This window comes from Sinocyclocheilus rhinocerous, unplaced genomic scaffold (assembly GCF_001515625.1).
Source record: "Sinocyclocheilus rhinocerous isolate Xijiao unplaced genomic scaffold, SAMN03320098_v1.1 scaffold53, whole genome shotgun sequence".
Classification (NCBI taxonomy): Eukaryota; Metazoa; Chordata; class Actinopteri; order Cypriniformes; family Cyprinidae; genus Sinocyclocheilus; species Sinocyclocheilus rhinocerous.
Genome location: NW_015645538.1, coordinates 641529 through 659313, shown reverse-complemented (window position 1 = coordinate 659313; position 17785 = coordinate 641529). Strand labels below are relative to the sequence as shown.

The window sequence follows — 17785 nt, the reverse complement described above, 5'->3', positions numbered from 1 at the left end:
CCAAATAAAGTTATGTCCACGTTTACTCACCCTCGTGTTGTTCCACACCTGACTTTTTCATCTGTGGGACACAATAGGGAAATTTTGGCTGTCCGAATGAATCAAACTAAATCGCAAACAATTTCAGTTCTAGTCCAGCTGTGAACAGTTGATAGAAAACACATGTCTGCCGAAATATGGATAATGATGATCGAAGGTACCTTCATTGTCAGGCAAGGTTTTATCAGTAAAATTTCACTGCTGCTGCCTAGCGACTTCTCTACGATCCTTAATTCACGTGATAAATAGCGATGTCCGATTTGCGGATGAATCGTTCTGATTCGGATCTTTTCAATAAAACAATTCATTCTGTCTGAATGATTCACGATTAATTTTAAATGAATGCTTTGTTATTGTACTGCTCTCTTATAAGCAACAGAGGGCGTTATAGTGAGTTCTTATCAAATCTATATCTTAATCGTAAGCGGTTACATTTCCCTGAATGTCTGAAAAGGCCAACGTCAATGTAAAATCAACATCCCAATAAAACGCCTATGAGAACATCAGCTGACCCCATAATGAATGCGAGTAAAACATACAAGAAGACATCAAACAGATTACCATTTAAAAGGCCATATATTTAAGAAATGCCACTTAGATATTGTCCAGTCTGGTCAAATGTTACATCCTAATAAAATTCTGTAAAACAAACAAACAAAAACCGAAATTTATTTTAAAACGGTTGACATACTGTTTTGATAACGGAAAACACTGAATCTAGTTTCATTCCCAATTTATGTAATATAGCCCTCTATAAACAAGATAAATATAGTATTACATACCATTCAAATATAACATTTTATCCATATTAAGCAAAACACAAGTAATAATATAAATAGTATAATTTATGCTCTAATCGCAATTTAAACATGATGCTATCGATGTCCATGTAAAAGTAAAATTCGAAACGTGTTTTTGACAAAGTAGAAAAGGTTGAATCTGAAGGATTCTACCATCAGACTCGAGTGCTACAGACTGTAGAGAACAATTGTGTGGCTACAAATACTGAATGCATATGATGAATTCATAATAACACTATATGTGAACAGTGTCTTTTAGTACCAGCACTGGTTCTGATTAACGCTACAGCCATTTTTGCAGCTACTTGACTGGAAGGAGACCCCCATCATACTGAGTGGTGGAGGGGAAGAAGAGGCCAAAGAGCTGCAGTATACTTTAACTCCAGCAGGGGGCACCAAACACTGTGTCTGCCCACCTTGTCCTGACACCAGCATTGCAGGATAGGACTGTTGTTGTTGCTGCTGCTGCTGTGGTACCTTGTTACAAGAGAAAAAGCACATATACATACATTTTATAATTCAGAATGACATTTCCTGGAGTTTTTTTTTTTTTTTGCATCAGTACCTGATAGGAGGATACGGATGGGTAAGGTCCCACAATGCCTTGCTGTGTTTGGGGTAGAATCTGACTTCCCATCATGCCAGGGCAGCCTTGTTGGTTTGACATGACAGGCGGGTATACTGTTAAAAAAATATATGGACAAGTATGTGTGAGATTTTATTAATTGTATAGTGACAATGGACTCGAAATGAAAAAGTAATACCACATATGCTAAAGGTTATTTATTCATGTATTTTTATGCATGAACAAACAACACTTGAACCAATCATATGAGAGCTGAAGTGAATAGCAGGAAAAGAGACCGGTTCACTGTGAGACCAGTGCCACCATCTCTTACAGTGTAACGGCCCCCTCCCCTACTACTGTGAGACTCAGGCGTAAGGGATCCAGAGGGGCTTCATGTGTACCTGTTTGTGTGTTGTAACTGGCTGCTGTGTATTGTTGAGATGCACTGGGACACTGAACAGGGTAACTGTACACTGAAACCTAAGAGGGGAGACCAGAGTTGACTCATAATTAGACATACAGTATGACATTACATCGTATCTCATTACTCATTAATGATGAAGTACCTGGCTGCTCTGCTGACTCAGAGGGGCCGGGGCTGTGGGAGGAGCCAGTGTCATTCCAGGGGTTATGTAACTGTCTGAATGGTGAGACGGAGCGTAACTGTGGTGGGGCGGAGCATAGCTGTGTGTGGGTGGAACTCCTTGCATGTAGAAAGAGGACATATCTGGAAGATCCCCTGATGAAGACTGGCGACTCAAGGTCATGTGACCAAACTTAGCTGTAATGTCTTCCCTCTAAGAATCAAAAATAGGCTTGTCATGTGCAAGTTTTTTTTTTTTTATGTTTTTAAAAGAAGTTTCTTATGCTCATTAGGGCTGCATTTATTTGATCAAAAATACAGTAAAAACTGTAATATTGTGAAATATTACAATTTAAATAACTGTTTTATATTATATTTTAGAATATAATTTATTCCTGTGATGGCAAAGCTGAATTTTCAGCATCATTATTTTCAGGAATCTTTAATGAATAGAAAGATCAAAATAACATTGTTTATTAAAAACAGAAATCTTTTACAACATTATAAATGGCTTCACTGTCACTTTAGATGAACTTTTGAATGGTGGTCTATATACTAGATATTTTATACAAGTCATAATATAAATAATATTAGATAACTAGATAATATTAATACTTAGTCTCACTCACAGTCTGTTCTATTGGGTGTTGCTGGGAGGTAGAGATGTTTAACTGCTGAGGTGGAAGGTATGTCACAGAGGAGTATTGAACCTAAACCAGAAATTAGAGGGCAGATTGTGAATATTGTTGATAAAGATGGAAAATAAAATCCTAGCTAAAATCAATATTTTAGCATCTGTTCTACAGGAATAGAAACTGTATGTTTCTGTAATACGGACTCTTTATAATGTGCAGAATGAGAAATTATATTTGCTAAAGATTACATTTAAAAATCAGATAAGCAAAATGGTATTGATATATTACGCACCACTAGTCTCCATTATATGTTTTATTTACCTGTGGGACACCATGGCTTGCTACTGGCTGCTGCTGAGGTGGAGGGGGCGGGGCTTGTGACTGTACTGGATTAAGCTGATTACACGGCTTCTGACTTACTGGTGGGTTGTAAACAGCTGGAGTTCCATCAGGATTTAGAAATGGCTGCCCTAAAGAACATATCCATAGTTGGATGAAAAAGATTATGTGGTGTGTAGCCACAGTCATTTTGAACCAATGAGTCAGCTTCTACTCAGGGAATTGTGAGTGTGTACTGTTGTGTGGGAGAGTGTATGTGTGTGTACCTGTATGTGGATTCAATAAGATGCTCCCAGGAGGTATTGATGACTCAGCAGGCACGATAATGTAAGCAGGGCTGTTGTTGGGTGGAGCGTATGACAGAGCTGAGTCGGACACTGTTAGATCGATCAGACAGAAACAATGGCAGGTCAGAAACATTATGAGGGATTCTGCACTATTTCTAGGTCACTAATCAAATAAGGATAATTGTGACATTGATCATGTGACTCAAATCATGCTGGAGAGCAGCCTCAGGTTGGATTTCATGCAACTCGAGTGCCACTGTCATTAAAACAAAAAAGCATTTTGTGTATTTTTTTTTTACATTCTGTAAAACATTTCAATTTAATGCTAATAAATATCATTTGATTTTGATTTGTGTTAAATTTGAGAAGAGTATAAATTAAAAGCTTTTTCATTAGACTTCTAAACCCCACTCTAAATAACTAGCTCTCAGGGTTAACACCCAGATTGTCTTTGTAGCATTTTTTACTTTTTTTCTGACAGGGACATGATGGCTGGTGTTATTTTTGCACCTGGTTTGCAGAGTTTGGAGTTGCTGTCTGAACGAGTGTGTGCAGATTTAGAGGTCCATGTCGGGCTGTCAGAATCTGTGCTGCTCCAAGGTTATATATATATATCTCAATCACAATTTTCTGCAATTAATTGCAAGTATTTGCACATAATATTAAAAGCTGTATAAAATATGCACTTCTTGTTCAATGGTCTGGGGTAATTAAAAATATTTTATTTTGAAATAAATTAATACTTTTATTCAGCGGGGATGCATTAAATGTATCATATGTAACAGTCAAGACATTCAGAAAGTTTCAAAAGACTTCTATTTCAAAATATTTTCAACACAACATAATTAGAAATGTTTCTTGAGCACCAATTCAGCACATTAGAATGATTTCTGAAGGATCATGTGACACTGAAGACTTAAGTAACACATTACATTTTAAGTATATATTATAATAGAATAGTTCTCTTAAATTGTAATATTCTGTAAAACATTTCAATTTAATGCTAATAAATATCATTTGATTTTGATTTGTGTTAAATTTGAGAAGAGTATAAATTAAAAGCTTTTTCATTAGACTTCTAAACCCCACTCTAAATAACTAGCTCTCAGGGTTAACACCCAGATTGTCTTTGTAGCATTTTTTACTTTTTTTCTGACAGGGACATGATGGCTGGTGTTATTTTTGCACCTGGTTTGCAGAGTTTGAAGTTGCTGTCTGAACGAGTGTGTGCAGATTTAGAGGTCCATGTCGGGCTGTCAGAATCTGTGCTGCTCCAAGGTCGAGGGTCATTCCAATGAGAGTCCAGCTCAAAGCTGCTCTGCCTGCTGCCGGACAGCCGACCCGAACCATCCCTGTTACCCCTGTTGGGACGGCAGAAACATGTTTTGTGCCTACTTTTTGCTAGAAGACCTCCCTTTCATATGAAATAGATTTCAAAATGTAAGTTGCTTTCAGTTTTCACATTTTCTTAGCACAAAGACGAGAAGAGAAGCAATATTTGTGTTGTGTGTGTGTGTGCGTGTGGGGGGTGGGGTCTCACGACACCTATTTATTCCTGAAATAGGTGTCATGAGAAATAACACCTGTGTTTGTGAGCAGCCCTTTTTTTTAGCCAATCAGAAAAGCTTAGACTATCAGAGAACACTCTCTGTTCTGACATATCTTCAGAGGTCGGATGATGGAGAAAAATCAAAAATCTCTCACCTAAATAGCTGCCGTCTTTTCTGGGTCTCACTGAGAATACTGCCGTCATCTAGACCTCTGCAAACAGATACAAAAAAATTTAATCAGAAATAAAAGAAGAGAGTAGTTGAAGCGCAGCTCACTGATTTATAATAATTATACTGGTAAAATTACATATTTATATTTAAACCAATTACATGGTTTACAAACTACAGATTTTTTTTTTTTATTTACAAATTTTGTTTTTATTTTAGCAGATATTACATTAGCAGTAAGCAAACATTGCAGTGTAGTTGCAAGGTTACGTAGAGTTAGTTGAATGTCTAAAGTTGACTAACAAAGTGTTATCATATTATATAATAAATCATATTAAAATATCTCATTATATAAAATAATATTATATTTATTTTGAAACATATTTATATAAAGAATATAACATTTACTTAAATATTTATAAAACATTTTTTACCTGGTCTCAATATAAACACTCTGAGAAAGACAAGTGGACTGAAAAATAAAAGAGCACAAAATCAGAGGCCAAGCTTTAATGTACTACTGTATGTGCATTTTAAGTAGGTGTTTTCTTACATCCTGTGAGAATATGCGTTCTCTGACTCTCTGGTACTCCTCCTCTCTCTCTTCTATTGACTTGCTCCTCATTTGTTCTTTGAGAGATGGAACCCTCAGCTATAAAAAAAAACCACAGGAGACGTGCAGACACAAATTAAGTAGCCGGAAAGATCAGAGCTATTAGAGGAGCAATTGTTAGCTCTTTTGTACCCTAGTGGTAATGTTAGGGGTCAGGGAAGTGTGTATTTGTCCAAACCTGACTGTCTTCTTTCTCCTGACTATTGTCTCTCTTCAGTATTGATCTTCTTTCCTCGGTTTTCTTTTCCTGAACATGTTCAGCAAACCGATTTTCTGGTCTGAAATTCATTGTTATACTCGCATTCATTCCTTCATCAAATGTACATATATAATTTCTGTAACAGACACATACATTCTGGAATTGCAGGTTTTGTTGATGATAACCGCTTTTCCACTGTGATCCACGTTGTGTTCCAGACCAAAATAAGCTGCAACCCTGTGGACCAGCATCCTGTGATACGAGGACATCTGAGGGAACTTTTTATAGGAACTATAGAGAGAGAAAAAGAGACACATTATAATCACATTACAAACACGTCTATCTCAAAAGCATGAAAGACATGCATGGAACGATACCTGTTGTCTGTCATAAAGTCAGTCATGTCTTGCTCGAGTTTTAGAAGCATCAGTCTGTCCCTGCAATCCAAAAATAAACTGATTCAGCACAAATGGAAGGAGGAGAATAAAGGGATATTTTCCAACTTTTACCCACCTGGGACTGCTTTTCAAAGTAGTGATTAAAAACTCCTCCAGATCAATGCCTGTGGAGTCGGTGTACTCCAGACTGGGATCTAAAAGATACACACATGCATAGAATTATATTTTTTATATGCAAAGTATAGGAAGCAAGTAATATTAAAAGCTGTATAAAATATGCACTTCTTGTTCAATGGTCTGGGGTAATTAAAAATATTTTATTTTGAAATAAATTAATACTTTTATTCAGCGGGGATGCATTAAATGTATCATATGTAACAGTCAAGACATTCAGAAAGTTTCAAAAGACTTCTATTTCAAAATATTTTCAACACAACATAATTAGAAATGTTTCTTGAGCACCAATTCAGCACATTAGAATGATTTCTGAAGGATCATGTGACACTGAAGACTTAAGTAACACATTACATTTTAAGTATATATTATAATAGAATAGTTCTCTTAAATTGTAATAATATTATTACTCACAATATTGCTGTGATCAAATAAATACAGCATTGGTTCAAAAGCATTCAAAATCTTAATGCTTCAAACTTTTGAACAGTAGTATATATTCTCAAATTAAATTTAAAATCAATACAAAGGAAGTATATTTTAAATTAAAAATCTGCTCATTCTGAAGCTTATTTTTAAAAAGCCTTACTTTTAACACTTAACATCCCACATTAATTTCAGAAATTTATGCAATATTTTTCACAGCCCTAGTTAAAATGCATTTCATGTGCATATATTGTGCGCAAATATGATATACAAATACCTACAAGCAATGCAAACTACCTTTAGATAAACTTAATTTTTTCGATGTGATGCTTGTCTCCTCTTCCTCCTCATTGCACGCAGGACTGTCACCATGGTTACTAGATACAGTGGTCTTGCTCTCCTTTTCCTAGGACCAGACAGAACAGAATTCCTTCACAAACTCTATGATTCACTTCAAGCATGTAATAGATGTAACTGCATATTCAGGATTGGGGGACTAAATATAATGATTTAAGAAAATACCATTGGAAAACTTATCGTTTAAACACTTACCAAATCAGTGGTTACAGTTTTGATTTACTTACGTATGTCCTATCCATCTACTAGACTATGTAAATTAACTTTAATGGTGAATGCAAGATTGTAAATGTGTCTTTAGTTTATGAATGATTCTTACCTTGCTGTTCTCCTCAGTGGATAAAGACTCATCACACACAGCGGTGCTCCGAACTAATTTTCCTTTAGCCTGTAACACACAAACACATTCATTCAATAACCCCATTATTGAAAAGAAATAGATTTTTTCTAGAGAAGAGCGTTCTCAGTGTACATTATTGCTACTTTTGTTATTTCAACAATATTATACAGTATATTGGACACAAAAAAAAAAAAGAGTATTCTTATATATTATCTTTTTTGTATGGTAGTTTAAATACTAACCTGATAAGGCATTGTTATTTATAAAAATGATTTTAAATACGTCACAAGTTTCATTTTGTAAATGTAGCAGCTAGGAATGGTTTAAATTGTATTGCATTTCTAGATCATTGGATCAACACTACAGGGTGAAAAGTGTAACTATGCTATTTTTAAACTATTTGGACCTGGTCCCAGACTGTCTAAAAGCTGCTGATGTGATTTATATTATGGAGTTGGGTAACTTTGTACTATCAGGGGAGTGAATGCAATGCTTACTAATGGTATTTGGACTGAGACACATAACCGTTGAGGTTAAGCAGTCAGTAGCAAACGGCATTTACCCACTGAAGACAGAGAATGATTCAGAAAGCAATATTCTGCCGAGTATAGCCACATCAATCTAACATAAACGTCTGGCAAGCTAGAAAGGAAAATAAACTCATAAATGAAATGAATGCTCTATAGGGAGGGTGCTTTAATGATTAGATTCAGTTGCAATCCTACCTTCAGTTTCTTTTTGAGTTGTCCGTGGTTATCATCTGATTTTGGCTGCTCAAAGAGAAAAAAAAATTAAACAGGATAAAAAGAAAATGATAGGAGGAAATGAAACAAGGTGAGTGAATTGATGGAAGTTGTTGAATCTATATTATCACCTGGCTGGATTTTTGACAGTCTTCCGAGTCTGTGGTACAACAAGGAGGTGAAGTCTCCTCCGTAGTGCATTCTGGGATATGTTCAGATTCTCCTGTTTCTGACATCTTGAAATTTTCAGATTCTAAGGTCATATCAGTCATAGGCCACCATATGCCCCATGACCATCCAAGCCAATTACTACCAAAACAAGATGTCTTCTTTTCTCTTTTTTTCTCGATCTGTCCTTCTCTTCTCTTGCCAGTACAGATGGCTAGACAGATTCTTATTTGGTAAAGGAGAGAAAAAAAAACATCTCTGTGTGATGTTTTTACTCAGAACAAAAATCCTTTCAGATCTGTAAACATTTATTTACTCTGAGCACTATGCAAGGTTTACTTAAATATTCAGCTGACAGTCAGTGTCAAAAAAGCTCAAATCAGTGATTAAACCTATTAAGCCTCCAACTAAGTATCAATAGTAATGAGATATCTTATATTTTTTTCTTCATTCATGAACTGACTTGCCTGTGCTCAAGGTAAAATAAAGTTATTATAGTCACAAATTGTGTAGTTGCAACAGCAAAATAAATAGGCTTATCAGTGTTTAAAAGTGCGGAGAAAATTACTCCCAGTTGTTTTCATGTTGATTTACATGTAGTGTATGAAATGACATTTTGGTGCAAATTCATCTGTCATTTGAAAGAAAACTAGACAGATGCCAACATAGACAGATTTTAACATAATAAACAAAACTACACAAGGTAAATGGAAATATACGCTTTCAACAAGGACAAACATGGTTTGTTTGATGTGTTGTTTGGTGAATTATTAGCTGAAACCATCGAAATTCAATTCATAATTAAAAACTGAAATGCTCAAACTATAAAAACCAAGTAAATTAAAAAGCCATTTTTCGCATATTTTGGGCCTATGAAATTTATAGTAATATTAATGCATTTATGATTGATCTTAAAGACATTTTTGTTTAATTCTGTATGATAAACGTTTCTGTGCTCTGTCAGTGTTTGTGTTTAATGGAAAGCACTGAATCAAAACCAGTTGAGAAGCAGAGGTCTCTCCAGCAGCATACACTATGCTGATTTGGACAAAAATACCAATGCGTGTAAGAGATCTGCAGCGACGAGTCAGTTTGCAAACGTGGATTTCTATGCATGCATTATGTTTAACTTCTTTCATAGCAGGGGCAGGTGCTGTAAATTATATTCCCATAATGACGACTCCCTAAATGGAAAGAACACATACACACAAGCTCTGTTTGGATAGAGTGCATCCTTCATTCTTATGTCATCACTCTCATCGTGTTTGAACTCGTCTTCATGTCTGACCACTGAGTCACTGACTCACTTTCACCAGCGTTAAGCCATACGCCTCCACACACGCAGACACCGCAGTAGCTCTTGGCATCTTTGTCAAGGTCTTCTCTGGGTTATCAAACAGGTGGCCTAAAACTTAGATGCTAAATAATTGTGTGATAGACATCTAACATCTGATGGGCAGCAACACATTGGTCTAGGTTTTTGGCCACTGATCAATCCTTACATAAATTTACTTGGTAACCATAGTTTCTGCATAAGTATTATACACAAATAAAGGTTCTTTATTGACATTTCAAGAACATCCACAGAACCTTTCCATTGCACAAAATATTCTTTTACACCAAGAAAAAAATTGTTTCCTGTAAGAACTGTTTACCGAAAGGTTCTTTGGGGAAACAAAAAGGGTTCTACGACATCACCGAATACGCCTTTTTGAAACCTTTATTTTTAACAGTGTAAATAAATGATTCTAAATAAATATGGGTAGGCCTAATTATTTTTATTATTGTGCTATCATGCTTTGGCGTATATTATTTTAATGCATATAATCACAAAATTACCCAAAAATATATGAAAATATCCATTTATTATTTTTAATAATTATAATAATGGATCATTCGAAGCAATAAAAACCCGGAGTGGAGTTTCAGCGGAGTAATTACAGAACTCTATGAGCAGAGAAGGAAAATCGCTCCGTTCCATTCATTTACAAATTTCCAGTTCGCCTTTCAGTCCGTTGTTTGCTTGGCGACACTCAGAACGTGATGCTTTGGCTTCAAGTGGAACTATTTTTTTTTCGTAGAGAGGAAATATACAAACTTACAGGTCAGAAACGTAAGTTATTCAAAATTAAGTTACTTGTTTACAGAACTGCTGTTTAAAGCAACAGTAACGAGAATGTAGCAGTGCTTAAATATTGCTTAATTGAACTGTCCTTCTTCAAATAATGTGCCAAAATAAATTATGAGAGCAGTCGTCAATATTAAGCAAACTCGATTTAATATAGTATTTTTTAGCAAACGTTATGGTTACCATAGTAATTCTTGTGAAGGCAGTGTGTAAACTAAAGCTTGTGGAAAAGTTGCGTGCACATACACATAGACGCGCGCGCGCTGCAGAATAGCGCAAAGATCTGTGTACAGAGATGCTATGTGTCTGTCTGCCAGGATGAAGGTGCAGCAGCCGAGATGGGGTTCGGTTTCCACCACTACGCCGCATACCGGGCACAGTCTGGCACGCGTTATATTTGGAGCGGCTGTTTGGGGATCTCAGACTGCCGTCACTGACGCACACGGACTCGGAGACGACGCAGGAGCAGCAGCTGTGCTTTCTAAAAACGAACCTAGATCTCGCGCTTCCATTGCTCTTTTGTTAAACGACCCTGATCCCTATATTACACTATATAGCAAAAGAACCATTCTTTATAGAAACAGCGTGAAAATCAAGCTTTTTGTAAGGTTTGTTTTTGTCAACACAAACTTGTTTGAACTCCAGGAAATTACTGTTAATACCAGAATTAATCAGACACAGGTGTCCTTGTAGTGCGATATTATTGTGGTCATGCGGAGTAATCTTGCCTGAGAGCAGTAGCGTTACACATAATCTAACACGCCTCACTATAAAGCATAGATGCCATTACGGCATAGAATTGCTTCTAATTAAGAGCAAAAACATGAGAGACAACCAACTTTACTTACCTTTATGTAACGCGACCGGAACAAACAACTGAAATGGTTAGAAATGAGCGCTTGTATCTCTGGTGAGCTTGTCAAACATCTTCTGTTTGTGACAGCAGAGCGCGTGCAGACTCACGCAACTCACTCAATTAAATACGCGCGCGCGCTCGTGCGCTCAGCCTCTTCCTGGCAATCACGCTGCACGCTCACAAAAACACGCACGCACCAAGAGAGCCTTTAAGCAAAAGAATTCTAGACACCCACCTCCAACATTAATTAGAGGAAATTAAAAACAACAATATAAAATAACACGTTTGATACATTGACAAAATTAAAACTGATTCACATTGTTAGACTGTCTTCATCCAAAGAATGCAACAGTTAGGCTATTACAATTATTATCAGAACTGTAAAATCATAATGGATTAATAAGGCGTCTCCACACATTGTAAGAAGTTTATAAAAAACATTAATTTACGAATGTTTTTTATATATTTTGCATGAAATGGTCACATTTTTAAAGGTAGGCTATTCATTTATTCAATGTAGAAAATACATCCATTTTTAGCATCAAGGATAGGCTGTTTAATATTCTCTTCTACAAATACTAACATATTGTGAATTCGTGCAAAAGCACACAAAGAGAACCCACCAAATACTGCAATGAGCACCTGTTAGATGAAAAGATTATGCGACACTCACAATGACACACACACACACACATATGGGTGCATATACCGCAACTAGACTTCACAGCTGCATGGTGCCTCTCTTTCTGCCATATGGCTTTACCGTTTCAGAGAGATGTTCTTCTATAAAGACAACTTATAGAAAACGAGGGTGAAACAGACTCACCTGATGTTGTCTCCTTAATTAAATTAATACAATTATAGTGTACTCTGACCAGAAAAGGAGAACATTATGTTTTTGAAGTGTGTTATGAGTGTTGAACTTGTAATATCAGCCCAAAGGCCCAGTCTGTTGCTCTCAAACAAACACACGCACACACACACACGCACACGCGCACACACACGCACACACACACACACGCACGCACGCACGCACACACACACACACACACACACAAACTATTCCTGGTATTCCTATCATTATGGGGGCATTCCATAGGCATAATTGTTTTTATACTGTACAAACTGTATTTTCTATCCCCTTACCTTAACCCTACCCGTAAACCTACCCCTAACAGGAAACTTTCTGCATTTTTAGATTTTCAAAACACTTCATTCTGTAAGATTTATAAGATTGCTTCCTCATGGGGACCTAAAAAATGTACCCACAAGGTAAAAATTTACTGGTATTACTATACTTGTGGGACATTTGGTACGTAGTGAATACCAGTACACACACACACACACACACATGCTTATGAGGAATCTTAATGCAATATAGCATATTATTTCTCCCTTTCCCCTCAGTGGCCAGTAGTGTTTTGGCTGTTTATTTTGTGTGGGATGGTGGGCAGTGCAGTTGACAGGATTGAGTGAGAGACAGTGGGCATGATGAGGTAGAACGATCCTACAGAAACTTCTATATTTTTGTATTTGTCTTATAGAAGAGCCCAATTTTGTATCAGCTATTAGCCTTCCAGTATTCAGTCAATCCTTCAATCATTATTTAATTTACTTAAAAGGATAGTTCACAAAAAAAAAAAAATTGTCATCATTTACTTACCCTCAAGTTGTTCCAGATCTGTATGCATTTCTTTTTTCTGTTGAACACAAGAGATATTCTGAATGATGTTCATAACCAAAACAGTTGACGGTAGCCACTGACGTCCATAGTATGGAAAAAATACTATGGAAGTCAATGGTTACTGTGTTGAAGGCCCCTGATTAAGAAGCAAGAATAATTCATATGAATATATTTATCCATCTGTCTGAATAATTCTGTAAATCTTATTAAGATAAAATAATGAATGCACTGTAAAAACTTTTTTTTCCCCCCTATAGTCCATCTGCTAATGTTTTTAGATTTTCATCAGCTGGTCTCTATGACAGACACACTGTAAAAATGATTTTTTTGTAACGAAAGTTGTAAGTAAAGATTATTGGAGCATGTTTTACAAGAAAATACTCTTTCAATGTTTCTACCTCAAATGTCTGATAGAAAATTGTTTCAAAACATTTTTTTTTCAGTGCATAAACAATGCAATATCAGTAACAGAAAACATTAATAATAAATATGTAAAATTAATATAGACTATATGTACCTTAAATTATAGAAGTTAAAGTGTGCCCACTCAGTGCCTTTAAAGTGTCATAAAGTTAATTGAATTTCTTGTGCACAGCAGTCTGTTCCTTATGAAAATCTGATTTCTAGATGAGCTATTACATTACATAAACATAGATGTTTAAATAACTTGGCCATATTCACTACACAAGAATCTGTGACTTGTGCTCTTGAGGATGAGATGTCCTGACATGCACCTGCTGGGAATACACTTGTTCATGTCCCAGTATGTCTGGCTACAGTATGAGGTCAATCCATGGCGAGGCACATCAAAGCATTCCTCTTAACTTAACTTGAAAGACATACAGACATACATGCAAATAGAGCCATCTCTTGCACCCTCAGCTTTCACTAATGACTCTGTCTCTTGCGTCATCATGGATTCATCTCTACGGGTCAAAGGTCAGAAGATTTGGCAGTGCGTCAAGACCCTCCTAAATACGTTGATATTTATATACTTATATACACACACCTGTCTCGCTCAATAAATCTCTCATCATTGCCATAGAACATTTCTCTTACGGTAAACACGCATAGGGAGAATTTCACACCTGCTTTTTGTCAGTTTGATTGGTTGAGGTCAAAAGAGTTTGGGAAATTATGCATTAACAGGAAATGAGCTTTCAGCAGGTTGATTGTGAATACAATGAATAGCCATGATCCATCTTAAGTTATTTCTGTCCCCTTCAAGTATATGTAAACACACCAGCAGCAATGTTAACAATCTGACTAACAATAAATGCATGCAGAATGACTCGTGGCTAGGCACGACCAGAGTAAGTTTTCTCATGTGTGGTATGAGTAAAATATAGAACTAAAATTAGTAGTAAAATATAAATTTTGTTTCTGATTGCCATCTCGATTCCTATGATTCCACGATTAAAAGAAGATGTATTTTACCCAAATTACCAGTTTGAATTTAATTTGATCCAAGTAAAAAGGCAGTGTATTTTGAAATAATAGCAAGAAAAAAAACTATTGTCTTTGCGGTCCAAAAAACAAACCTAGGGCTGACACGATATCAGATTTTTCACTACAGGATTATCAAGGCCTCAGAAATTCACAATAACAATATATCATGATATCTACAGAAATCTTGAAAACTTAAAAGTATCAGTCAAATTAATCTTTATTTTCTTTTTTGACCAAAAAACACACCATTGCATACAAAAGGAACAATTACACTAAACTGAAAAGACTAAAATGCTAACCGTGTTTAGTTTAGTACAGTGTCAAAGTAGTACAACTTATGAGAATAACTACATATTTTTATTCCAAACTTGCATTATAGCGGCGTCTATCAAGTGTTTGAAATAACTTCCTCCTGAGAACTGATTCTTATTTTATAAGGCTGTGTCAATCAGCATTGCAATATAAATATACATTATCCATATGAAAATACCTGAGATGGCTTGAAGAACGCAGATAAACCATATGCTGCTGTAATCGAGAGCTGATTCTCGTCATGTTTCATCAGACAAAACATTTCTTTCTGTGCTTTATTCAGAAACAGCGACAGCTGGATTCCTTTGTCCATATAAGGGATTTCCTCAAAGTCAGTTGTTTTATTACTCCTATGAGTCTCAGTTGTGGGCTTTATGCGAGAGGGCGCCATCTGGTGTCGAGTATGAATGTAACAAAATCACACGTGAGAGTTTAACGCTCCATAACGGCGCTGGCGCTAGATTATGTTGTCATATTATCCTAAGTCTACTATTCATTTTTAAATATGGCCAATACCAGTATATTGCGACACGCCTAATTAACATGATAATGATATTTCATTATTTGAATATCACGATTATCGTCAATACCGGCATAGAAAACCATACAGCACAACCAGTGTTGCCCAATTAAAAAACAAATGACTACCCGTTCATTATAATGAATCACAAACTTCATATGCTCCCATGGAATTTAAAAAAAAGAAGCGCTCAATGTTTTAATTTATATTTCATAAAAAAATTACACATTGTTAGTAAGTTTTTCAGAAAAATGTAGTTTACTTCACTTGATTCACTGAGGTTGCAGCTGTTAAATAACAACTGAACTGCGTTTGTGTTATATATCCAGTGCATCAAGTTGGAAGGTAACCTGTATAATTGAAAGCATTAGCTGAGAACATTTTTATTTCATATTCAAGTAAAATGGACATTATAACTGAAATATGACCTAATGAACTGGGAATGAATCAAATCAAAATTCCAAAGCGTTTAAAATTGATACAAAACAGGAGATCTATCAAATCCCAGCCCTATTATCAAGCTAGATTGTAATGCAAAACTATTTCCGGAAGTGAAGGGCATTTGAATACTTGTCAGTAAGAGCCAACAGCTGAGGAGGCATGATGCCAGTGGTGTTAATTACATTATCTAATATGTGTGTGAGGCTTTTAGACGGTCTTAAACGTCATTTATAGCTCATAAAGGTTTTGACTGTAGTTACAGTCATGTATTCTCTTTTAAACACACAATATGCTTTTGCAGTTAATCAGGTGACAATGAAGTTACGTCATTATCCTAAAATGCACTGTTGAAGGCAAATGACACTTGTCAAAACAACAATGCACAGCTCAAGTGTATGTGAACAGAGTTTGTGTTATGGCCTAAAGAAAACATCCTTACATAATCAAAACACTCTGATACCCCGATAAACATTCATCTATCTGCATGCGAAAAAACCCCCCATCCTCTTCCATCTGTATCCATGGAGACAGTCGGTTCAGCATGGCTCTTTCAAGACAAAAATAGCATGGGAATAATTATTGAACAAACACATTTGAATTCATGTGTGGTGACAGTCAGACTTGCAGCCACGCTCACAGCCCAGCCTATTAATCTGAACTCAATCTGCTCAGCTGTTGGATTTGGCACTGACTGGATGAACGCAAAACAATGCGGAGAGTCATTGACAATGACCAAAAATGCTGAAAGTACGCCTACAGGCTCAAAGTACCATGCATAGAGAGGGAATAAAAAGACCGTCTTTAACATCAGACAGGTTTTAATCACATGAAACACAAAAATGAATTATTTTTAGTGACAAATCCATTCTCTAAGCTGTATAACTGTTCCTTTCCCGAAGCGATGATTGTAGACTGAACAGAAGGAGGTATAATGATACAACTAGGGTTACAGTAAGACAGAACCATGGTGTTTCTTCCAGCAATTAAATCATCATCATCAAGGTAAGAAATCAACAGCTCTTGCATTAGATTATATGCCAGTATTCATTACAAAAATAAGATATAAGCAGTGGCAGGCAGCCAGCAGCTTCACTTTGGGCTAGAGGGTAAGACAGAGAGAAAAGATCAGATCTTCCCTCAACTAGCACACCTGCTTTGTGAACCTTGGCCTAAAAGTCCACCCACAAAGAGGGGGAGGGGCCTGCATTCTAAACCCCGCCCAGATAAAGCCAGATGTTAAATAGAGAGCGAGTGTGAGTACAGGAGTGTTAATAGTTAAGTGCAGTAAGAGGAGTTCTAGTTTACAGGATTGAGTGTGGCTGTAGGAGCGAGAGGTGCGCTCTACTGTTGAGGGTAGTAGGGCTGTTGCTGTGGCGGTTGTTGAGGATAGGGGTAGGGCTGCTGTGCAGGAGGGGCTCCGGGGCATCCAGCCTGCCCCTGGGCTTGATAGGGCATGTAGGGCATATTAAACTGCCCGTATGCATAGGGGTTATAGGCCATCGGCATCTGGTAATACCTGAGAGAGAGGAGCAAAATAACAAAATTACATTTTAGGTTGAATTGGGTAAACATTTTAACTGATACCACCATACTCACCTAGTTGACTAATCAATGTACATTAGGATAATTGTTCATATTAAATGTTTTCTGAAGTTTTTTTTGTGTAAATAAGGAAATTAACTAATTTATGTAATTAAATATTTACTAACATGCATACATTTTCGGAACAGAAATCTGAACATTGGATAAAACCAGATTCAAACTTTAATTCTGTTGACATATTAGACTTCAAGATTTTGACAGAGAAAATTTTGGGTCTGTAAGGTCCACGCACTTGGCCCAAGGAAGGTATCCAGTGGTGGATGAAGGTTTCTTGCGTGTTCGGTCTTTTCAGCACGCAGAGTTATTCAATTTAGGTTTAACTCAAATCTGACTCCATTTTAGTATCTAATCTCGAATTTAGGTTGGAAGGCAAATTTTTTGTTTGTCTGTCTCTAATTATTGCTAT

General features: G+C 36.3%; 2 protein-coding genes across 3 annotated transcripts in view; both read right to left on the bottom strand.

Annotated features, from left to right (window-relative positions):
- Positions 1-596: 596 nt before the first annotated feature.
- Positions 597-11478, bottom strand: arpp21 (cAMP-regulated phosphoprotein, 21). The gene is made up of 20 exons (XM_016509796.1): positions 11364-11478; positions 8351-8612; positions 8202-8246; positions 7456-7524; positions 7077-7185; positions 6295-6373; positions 6159-6218; positions 5935-6072; positions 5761-5860; positions 5523-5621; positions 5404-5441; positions 4956-5012; positions 4440-4612; positions 3231-3341; positions 2947-3095; positions 2620-2700; positions 1974-2204; positions 1809-1887; positions 1405-1520; positions 597-1316 (listed from the first exon to the last, which is right to left on the bottom strand). The coding sequence occupies exons 2-20, from the start codon at positions 8489-8491 to the stop codon at positions 1095-1097; spliced, it is 2097 nt and encodes a 698-aa protein (XP_016365282.1). The 5' UTR covers positions 8492-8612; positions 11364-11478; the 3' UTR covers positions 597-1094.
- A 5099-nt stretch (positions 11479-16577) lies between these two features.
- Positions 16578-17785, bottom strand: part of LOC107706184 (programmed cell death 6-interacting protein-like) — an 18738-nt gene continuing 17530 nt past the window's right edge. For both annotated transcript variants that reach the window (XM_016509791.1, XM_016509792.1), the window contains exon 18: positions 16578-17293. In XM_016509791.1, coding sequence (XP_016365277.1) covers positions 17119-17293 — 175 coding nt within the window. In that variant the 3' untranslated portion in view covers positions 16578-17118. The remainder of the gene's footprint in view (positions 17294-17785) is intronic.

Bases quoted from the DNA above. Each gene is read 5' to 3' on its own strand.
- arpp21 (XM_016509796.1), bottom strand. From the start codon at position 8,491: ATGACTGATATGACCTTAGAATCTGAAAATTTCAAGATGTCAGAAACA. The intron at 5,622-5,760 runs GTTTGGACAAAT...TTTTTTTTATAG, and splicing joins AGGAGAAAGAAGACAGTCAG to CTGAGGGTTCCATCTCTCAA. The intron at 3,096-3,230 runs GTACACACACAT...TATGTTCTTTAG, and splicing joins CTTATTGAATCCACATACAG to GGCAGCCATTTCTAAATCCT.